Source organism: Buceros rhinoceros, unplaced genomic scaffold (genome assembly GCF_000710305.1).
Source record: "Buceros rhinoceros silvestris isolate BGI_N320 unplaced genomic scaffold, ASM71030v1 scaffold18423, whole genome shotgun sequence".
NCBI lineage: Eukaryota > Metazoa > Chordata > Aves > Bucerotiformes > Bucerotidae > Buceros > Buceros rhinoceros.
This window is the reverse complement of record NW_010404437.1, coordinates 25,600-35,339: the sequence shown is the minus strand read 5'-3', so window position 1 is coordinate 35,339 and position 9,740 is coordinate 25,600. Positions and strand designations below refer to the sequence as shown.

Genomic DNA, 9,740 nt, shown 5'->3' with positions numbered 1-9,740 from the left:
CAGGACATCCGGGGTGCCGGGACTCCGGAGCCATCATCCCACCCAGCCCCTCACCGTGCTGGGGATGACGGCAGGCAGCTGGCTTTGAACCGAGTCAGCACAACGCACCAAAACCGCTGCGTTTATCTGTATGTAACGCGTTCTTCACAGAAGGTGAGCACAGCCCCTGAAGTCAGCAGAGAAGTGTGGCAGGAGGGCATGTCCTGCTCCACTGGTCTGCACTCTGCTTTCCCTCAGCTAACCGAAACCCCGCTGACCCAGAAAGTGATCGTATTCAGGAGTTCACGCTCAGCCCATAAAGCCGCACTGTGTGCGTTTATGTTCCCAGACGTTCCATCACACTGACTTGACTATTTCTATTTGTTTTCTCCAGTTAACAGGAAAGTCCGTTATGCTTGACAAGGCACTTGAACGTTGAAAATTAGTTCTCTTGGAAATTATCCATGTGGATTATGGTCACAGTGTTGTACAGCAACAATAGTTCTTCAATTTTTTAAGTTTGTGTGTGCATATAAATGTAAAAGCACACAGAGGATAAACAGGCAATAGTTTTAGGAATATACTCAAGACAGAAGATTTCTAAGACGCATTTTGATTATGCCTGTGTTCATTTTGCATATTTCTATAGTAGGTACTGGGCTCAGGCTCTCCACCTTTGAAAACTGCAAGGACAACTGCAATCTGCATTTATCCTTCAAACAACCAGTTTTCCAGTAACACTTAATCTTTGAATGTTACACAGATTGTAGGCAAGCTGCTCCAGTATTTGAATTCACTAGTAAAATTACTGTATTGCCATGCTGCTAACAAATGCAACGCAGGTTGCATTCTCCAGCCTCCTGCAAAACCTGTGGAGCCCTTGCAGTAACCGCCTGCGAGGGAAATCACTGCTGAAGGCATTGCTCACAGCGTGTAATCACAGCAAAAAACCACATGCAGTACTCACCATTTTTTCTCTCTCCAGCTCCAAGCTGAAGCGATCTTGCAATTCGACTTGAGTCTGAAGTCTTTTCTTCTCTTCCTCAGCAGCACGCGCAGCTGCTGCTTCCAGTTGCTGGAAGAGAAGGGCAGGGGGTGGTGGGGAAGAAAAGAAGGGAAAAAAATTGTCAAAACAAAAACGTGGAGGGAATGGAATTTTATTTAACATTTTTTGTGTTTAACAGAAATAGAAGAAACCTTCAAAAGCATTAAGACACCAGCTTTTTTTACATGTCTAAGACTATTCACCATTTCTAAAAAATAATTTTTAATCTTGTTATGTGCAAGACAATTTTAAATTTACCAATGACAAGTCAATTATCATACTTTATCCAAGTTTCTACTCAGCCCTGCTTTGCACAACCAACAGAGAAAGAAACAGAGTGATTCCTGACTCCCACGGGATAGAAAGCTCTTATGGAAAACCACGTAGCAGGCAGGACAGCGCAGGAGCGCCAGCAGTGAAAACATGCCAGCGTGCAAGGAGTGCACACAGAAACAGACGTGAGAGGCGCTGAATGCCTTGGCAAAGCAGAAGTGCCACAGACTGACTACGGTAACGGACTGTGCTGCTGTGAGGCACCCCCTGTGAACATCCCTGAACTGCCATGTAAGGTCGGTAACATTCTAGTCGACAACCGTCACTTGAAATTCAGGGAAAAACTAGCCTAGGAAAGGCAGCTTAGCCTTTTCCCAGCTTTAGCCTAGAGACAGCTGTGGGCACCTTCATGCCTTTTTGCAACTTTATTTGGCATCTTGTTTTTACACGTAAAGATAGTTGTCAGTTTTTCTCTTCATCAGGATTTCAATAGTGTGCATTTTTAGAATGCACAGAAGCGTTAAAATGTGCAGGCACCAGCCAAAACTTTACCAATACTGAAAACAAAATAATTCTTTCACATAATTAATTTTCCTAAGAAACTTATTTATCTGATGCTTCAGAGGAAGCAGAAAGCAAGCAGCAGCCTTCTTGTGTAATGCACTAGGCTGGTGAAATTGTTTCCCTGGGCCTTCGCTAAGAGCGGGACATCCATCTCCTTTAATACTTTTGGACGGTACCACATTTAAACCATCTTTCCTCGCACAACCTTGATGAACTAATGAGATGATGCCTAAACAATTAAAACTGCCTAGTTAAAGCTTTTTAATTCCTTTAAGTAAGTGCTTGTGATATCACTGTAGTCTGACAGAGAAGGGAAGAAGGGAAGGAGCAGGCTCCTAGTTTGCTTTTAAGCTGTAGAAGATGGTACAGAATTGCTCTCCTTTGACAGGCTTCAATGCTGCCAGTCTTCCAGAAGCAGCATTCTTCTGCCGCCAGAACATTTAAAAGCATGTAATTGTTGTCAAATCCAAGATGCCTATTTAACTGACATTTTCTTTTGCTTTCCTTCCCCTCTTGGAAATTAAACAAACATTGCCAATGCTGAGCCAAGAGGGCGAACGTGCAGAGTCACAGGCAAGGGTGGCTGCCAGGCTTTTGCCAGAGCGCTCAACAAGAGAATACACTGTCCACTCTTTATCAGCCACTTCCTGCTTAATTCCCGTCAGAGGAGGTCAGTTCCTGGCAGGTAGGTAAGGTTACTGGCAGCAGCGAGGGGGAAGTCCCACACCTTGGGGTGGTGCGGGAGGGGGAAGCACAGCAACACACCATTCCAGCAGGGGTGGGTTAGTTTGCACTGCGTCTCTGAATCCCATGCAAGACCCAAAACTCCAACAAAAAGGGGGCACAAGTCTTGTGCATGCTCTCTTGGCAAGAAGAAAACCTTACCTTTCTGTCTGTTCAGTGGGTGTATCTCAAAATTCCATTAAAAAAAGAAATATGAAAAAATTCTATTTTAATCAAAGGCTTTTATTCTTCTAAAATTTCCTACTGCAGGAGCTATCACAAGACAAACCAGTCTCAGCGTGCACTTTGGCAGATGCTGCCTAAGTGGTGGCTCACTGTCAGTTTAGGAGCAAATCTAACGCTAAGCTTTCCAGAACATTTCAGTTTCCTGAACTGGTTACAAAGCCTTTTCCTTCAAGAACATTTTTCTAAGTAATCCCTTCAGGTTCCTCCAACACAGTATCTCCCACTTCATCACAGTAGCTCATGTCAGGGACTAAAGTACTCCTCTTGAGAAGTCATTTTAATCCAGTCCACTTCAGAAGATGCTTCTTGCTGCAGCTCTCTTTGAAGTTTGCAAAACTCCATGGAGGCTGTCAACATGCTACTGTTCCTTTGGGGTTGCTCTCACGTTAGCTTCCCCTTAGCTTTTTCTCAATAAAATCAACTCTGAAATCCAGCCCTAAGATTTCCGTTAACAGATAAAGTACTTACCAGTAACCTGCAGGTAACACAGACTGTCCTTCAAAGTGTATTTTTGCATTCTGAATCTTAAACACATGGTAGAATATAGGTGCTAAAACCAACTTTGAAAGTGGTTTTCCCACTGTCAGACTCCATTTAAGGAAGAGAGAATAATACCCACATCAGTACTGTCAGTGCAAGGTCATTTCTTCTCGCCACAAATTGTGACTTAATGACAAGACTTTTTAAAAGATACATTTTAAGAGTATTTTATCTACTTTCTAGACTCAGCACCTTTAACATGCTCTCACAATATTTATAGCTACAACCCCAGCCTTGCCACAAAGATCGTTAAAGTTTTTTCTGAGGGCTAAAATTAGTTAGTGGTTTTCATTTATGAAAAATTGAAGCAATGATGCAGGCAGGAAGCATATCCGGGTACCAGCCATGACTCAGCAGAGAACTGTTACTGAGGTACCACTGGCTTCGACGTACAAAGATCCATCAGCCTGTGCAAGCTACCGTTAAGAGCATGCAGCCACAGCAAAGGCACCCTGGTGTCTCCTGCCAGTCATTAGAGTTAGACCAAAAAGCCGTTTACAAGGAAGATAATGTATTCAGCAAGTATTCTTCTAATACTCAAAAATTTCTAGTCCAGTTCTCAGGCTTTTGTAAGTCAGTCCAGTATTTACAAGGGATACGCGTTTAAACAGTTTATAAATGGTTGCCATGTGTCTCAGCTCTAAACATCCCTCCCCAACTACTTCAATAAAATAATGCCTATACATACTCACAAGTCACTTTGCATCTTTGGAATCTTTGTAAATTAGATTTGTATCTCTGGAAGCTATGTCTGTGAAGAGAAGCATTCCCACACATACAATTCACAAAGCAGAACTTTGGGAAACTACGTAAGAAAATCTCAATGGAAAGCCCCACAAGTAACTAAAAATAGTGAACTCTCTAGTCCCCAGACACCATCCACACAGCTGGAGCTTTCTTTTACACTAGCTTTACCATACCCTGGTAAGTAGAGGGGGCAAGACTGGGCCGCGAGGGTTACCGCCAGCCTGCTGCTCGGGCCGTAGGAGCTGCTACAGTCAGTGATGAAGGCTTTGCTGCAGGCTTACCCAGCAGATCTGCTGCTCTGGGGACTGACGCGGACCCGAGCCCACCTCCTCTGAAGGTGACCACTCACTGCGTCTGAACACTTGGACAGGAAAGAGATGCCCGACAAGAAGCCCAGCTCAACCTCAGAGACCAAGCTTAAAGCTTGCAGGGTAGCAGCTCCCACTCCCACCTTTCGCACAGTCTCCAGTTCCTTCTGCTTGTTCTCATTGGCCGTTTGCAGCTCTTTCATCTGCCGCTCCAGCTCTTCTTGCTCAGCTAACAGCTTCTGGCGCAGTTCTTTCCGTTTCTGGCGTGCTTCTTTGTGAGGTGGAGGGCTTCCCACTCTCAGCAGGCTTACCGTGGTCTGTATGGCTGGAAAGGAGCAGGCAAGACAAAGGGAGAGGAAGAGAACACCAGTGAAGGGCAATGCTGAATGTTCTGGATAGCCTTACTGAATGAATACTCAGCAATAACTGCCGTCAGTTCTCATCAGGCTCACTGAGAACACAAACCAAAGGTTGAAAGACACTTGGTTTCAGCGTTGGCTGTGTGCCACAAGGGTAAGATCCAGCAATTCCAATGCGTCATGTCAACTCCTATGTTGGTTTCTAACATACAGAGGCCATACGCGTCATTTGTATGCCTGGCTGCAAAAAACCCACCCCAACAGTTCAAGGTTTCTTTCTACCTCGATCAGTGCCTCTAATCAAGCAGTAAGCTGTTACTTAACGTATACATCACATCCCTAGAACCAACCTTATGCCCTTTATTCTGACCGATACTCCACGGGACAACTTTTTCTCCCAGTAAGAAGTAGGTCTCATTCATTTATGTTCTGGCAGGAAGTAGTCAGAGAGCACAGCTAAGGAGTGGCAGAAGATTTCAGTATTTTATTCACCTGCTACTGCTACGAAAAAAGGGTCTCTTTTGGAACTAGGTAATCATTCATCATACATCACACTTCCATGCAATTAAACGCAGGCTTTAGGTGAGGAGGGAGGTGCCAATGAAAACACGCCACTCCAAATATTTAAATGCTGTACATACTTCAACAGCATTGGCAAGAGCGGGTTTGCAAGGACTTCCCCCCCTCTGCCGAAGATGGAGGTAACTATCCCTCAGCAGCTATCTGGGAAGGTCTCACAGGAGCACCTTCACCACGGGAATAGAATAGGAAGCCCCAATTTCCAGCCTTACCCTCTGTTCACCAAACCATACTACCTCAAAAAAGCTGCAAAAGCACAGCCCGTATTTTATGGTGCTGATACAAACATTCTTTCCCCTTCTCCCAAAAGCAACAATTTACACTGTATTCCCCTTCCCTTCCCTGTCCCTAGAAGTACAGCCAGTACAGAAAAGGCAAACAGTAGATCCGATTCATTTTGGTTACGGCTGCCTACACTGAGGCACCTAAATGGCAGAATTCCCCTTACATGGATCCGTAGATCTTCATGAATCTCGGGGTCCTCAAAGGTCCTTCCCATGTTCCCAAAACAGACACACCAGAAATCACAAGACCAAGAATTTCAAGTTTAAGTAAAGCACAGCTGTAAGACTTCAGCTTAACTGTCACCCAGCTAAGATTTTTGAAGCCTCACCTTGAATCCACTCCTGCTTCTTCTTTTTGTCAGAGGCACTGATCTCAAAGCTTTTATCAAGACATTTTATGAGAAAAAGGCATTTCTTTCCATCTTTGTCAGGCAAGGCCTAGAACAGGTAACAAAGGATCAGTCTTGCAGACACTGAAATCTCATTTCTATATTGTCAGGCCCCCCACACACAATCACCCGTTACAGAGCAGAGCTAAAACCAGCAGTATTAGATCTTTTATAAAAAGGGTGTTTATGAGCTGGTTTTATATAACATTACAAAATTCCATTAACAAAAGATACATCAGCAGTCTATCCCACACAAAAAGAAGAATCAGTTCTTATCTTTAGAGATATTAATGGGTTTTGGTGTTGGCTGTTTCATTTTTTTTACCTCGACACAGCAGTTGCCATCCAGTATGATGTCTCCCTTCTTGTCCTTTAAATCTTCACTTACATAGTAGGAAATAATATTGGGTTTTAGCACAAACCACCGTTCCGTCCAGTTTTTCCTTTTATGGCCTTTTTTCAACATATAGCCCTGTAAAAAGCAATGGATCCGCTGAAACGCCCGGCCTCTGTTGGACCGCCTGCTCTGTCAGTTGTGCGGCTAAAAGGCCCAACAGAGCACACAGCAAAGTTTGCTCAAGGCCTTGAACACTTCACCCACACGCTTCCCTTCCTAATACATCACACAAACTAATTGTTTTGCCCATGAGAAACTACTCGCTCTTCTTCTGTCCTGTTTTCAACTGGATTATCTGAAGAACTGAACAATTAGTAGTAGTGTTGTTATTATGTTATTATCAAGTCATTATTACAACTCTTTGAACACAAAATCATATAGAATGGTTCTGGCTGGAAGAGACCCTTAAGATCATCAAGTCCAACCATTAACCCAGCACTGCCAGGTCACCACTAAACCATGTCCCTCAGCACCACTTCTACACATCTTTAAATACCTCCCGGGATGGGGACTCCACCACTTGGTCCTCTTTGGAGACCGTTTAACTGGTGACTAATTTTCTGCAGTCACACAGAGACATTTGCCATCACTAAGACTCACGTAGCACCTTCATGACAGCTGTTACTAAAACTCAGGCCTGTGTGGATGCACGTCCCAGTGACGGATGTGGGCCTGCGTCTACGCGCTGTAAACCCAGCCTGTTACGGGATATTCCCAGCGTCAAAGCAGAGGCACCTTTGCCCGGGAGTGGCTCTGCCCTGCCCCCACACTCAGGTAGCTGTGCCCCACTGCAGAAGCAATCCCATACAGGATACTGCAATGAGTATGTTAGAGAAACTGGCAACAGAACCATACTCCCAGCATCTGTTGGACTGGATACGGGAACACTGCCAAAGCCTGAATTTCCCTTAAAGGAACAGAATTGAACTTTGATTTAATGATGCCAAGATTTCAGTTATGCTTTTTTATTTTCCTTGGAAGATAATCCACTCAACTTCCTGTGTGAGGAAAAACACTTGCAAGTCTTAACACAACTACATCAAAAGACGGAAGATAAGCCCATACTTTGCCACTAAGCTTTATAAAAATAACAGAAGTTATAACCTTCTCTAATGACGATAAACAGAGCTGGTATTGTGATCGAGTCATCCAAGTTTCTCTTGAATATTGACATATCTGAAATATGAGCAGCAATATTAGGAACCCTGTAATACATTACCCAGCGTGGCTATGGCAATTCAGAAACCACCTCATGGAAGAGGGTGCACAGGCAGTGACAGAGTAACTGGTCATTCGTTCAGGTGGTTTTAGTGGTCTTACCGGGGCAATGCTGTGACCCAGTCGGGTTTTAATCTAGAGTTTCAAAGTTTGCCAATATTTCAGCTATACCTGCCATATTCCCCAATAACTTACATACTTTTGTCCGACTCCTAGCTTCAGAAAAAAGTCAAATCACAGATGAAACTGAAAGACGTACATCAATATAGCTATGAATAAGTGACACAGAGACTACTGTACGCAGAGTACTCCAGATTAAGAGGAATGAAAAGCTGGAAGACAACCAAGGACCGTTTTTGTGAAATGCCTTTTAGCTATACAGTTTGGGATACAAGCAAACAAATACGCTGTGGCAAATTTAAGTCAAAAATTCGGTAAGTCAAAAATTCTGTATAGGTCTGAGGGGAAAAAAATTCAGGTCAGTTGGAGAAGCTCTTTTGTTGAAAAAAACCAAAAACCGACAGAAAAGAAACAACCACCCTACACACATAGCTTATCTGTGCTCAGCTTTTCTAGTCAGTTCAACACAGCCAGAGCCAAGGCCGTGCCTATTCCCCTGTGCTATCCCACCCCCTCACTCCAAAACAGGCGTGCACAGAGAAACAGCTTTGTTTGCCACCTCCGTACTCAGGTCCAAGGTCTGGGTGGTCGCGAGAGTGTGTGGAGGATTCTTGCAGCTTCACTCCTCCATGCCTTGCACAGTCTAAGTCAGTCATAACCAGGTGTTCTTCTCCTTCATGACATACTAGATTTGCTTTCAAAGCCAAGTCAGACTGGTATTTTCCCCTCAAATTTCTGCAAAATCTTTTTCTATTATTACAGTGCATCTCGTGTTCCAAGAGCCCACTCACAGCTCCTGGGGATATTTTCATACCAACTATCACATGAAGGACACATCTTTCAGAAAACTAAACGTCACAAATTTAATCATCACTGCTACAGCTCCATAAGCCTTGGAGATCACAGCATCATTGAAGGTCCCTTCCCACCCAAACCATTTTAAGATCATATAGTTCAACCACCTGCAGTGGGCAGGGACATCTTCAACCAGAGCAGGTTGCTCAGAGCCCCATCCAACCTCACCTGCAATGTTTCCAGGGATGGGGCATCTACGACCTCTCTGGACAACCTCTGCCAGTGTTTCACCACCCTCAGCATAAAAGATTTCTTCCTTATACCTAGTGTAAATCTCCCTCTTTTAGTTTAAACCCATCACCCCTTGTTCTGTCACAATAAGCCCTGTCTGTTCCCACCTTCCTTACAGTCCCCTGTAAGTACTGGAAGGCGGCTGTATGTTCTCCCCGGAGCCTTCTCTTCTCCAGGCTGAACAACCCCAACTCTCTCAGCCTGTCCTCACAGGGGAGGTGCTCCAGCCCGCTGATCATTTTTGTGGCCTCCTGGACTCTCTCCAACAGGTTCATGTCTTTACTGAGCTGAGGACTGCAGAGCTGGACACAGTGTCTCCAGGAGAGGTCTCAGCAGAGTGGAGCAGAGTGGCAGAATCCCCTCCTCGACCTGCTGGCCACATTTCTCTTGATGTAGCCCAGGACATGGTCGGATTTCTGGGCTGTGAGTGCACAGTGTCAGCTCGTGTTCACCCCTTCATCCACCCGCACCCCCAAGTCCTCCTCCGCAGGGCTGCTCTCAAATCCCTTCAGCCCTCAGCCTGTGTTGATATGAGGGCTTGCCTCGACCCAGGTGCGGGACCTTGCAAGATCCAGGATAAATAAAAAGGGTAGTATGAGACTTGGCTACAATAGGTATGTCTTTAACGAATACCTTGACGTAATCTGCAATAAACAGGACAACTCTGTGAGTCAGCAAGGTATCACGGTACAAGCTGTGACTGAACCAGACATCTCTAAGTGACAGAGGGAACTCCAGTCTCCATTAGGTTAGTGACTGTCCCGGAGGTGCTGGGCCAAATCTTGACACAAACTATTTTTAAGTGTCAAGGAACCATTCAAAGGCACTCAGACATCCTTGAGAAAGAGGCCCAGCCACCAAGAGAGGAAAGAAAGGAGACAGC

The 9,740-nt window shown here is 44.8% G+C and overlaps 1 protein-coding gene across 1 annotated transcript in view; it reads right to left on the bottom strand.

Moving 5' to 3' along the window:
- Nucleotides 1–9,740, bottom strand: part of SWAP70 (SWAP switching B-cell complex 70kDa subunit) — a gene marked incomplete at its 5' end in the record, with an annotated part of 39,522 nt that overhangs the window by 4,298 nt on the left and 25,484 nt on the right. The window contains 4 exons of the mRNA XM_010133404.1: nt 947–1,054; nt 4,569–4,750; nt 5,977–6,085; nt 6,362–6,508. Of these exons, the coding sequence (XP_010131706.1) occupies nt 947–1,054; nt 4,569–4,750; nt 5,977–6,085; nt 6,362–6,508 (546 nt within the window). The remainder of the gene's footprint in view (nt 1–946; nt 1,055–4,568; nt 4,751–5,976; nt 6,086–6,361; nt 6,509–9,740) is intronic.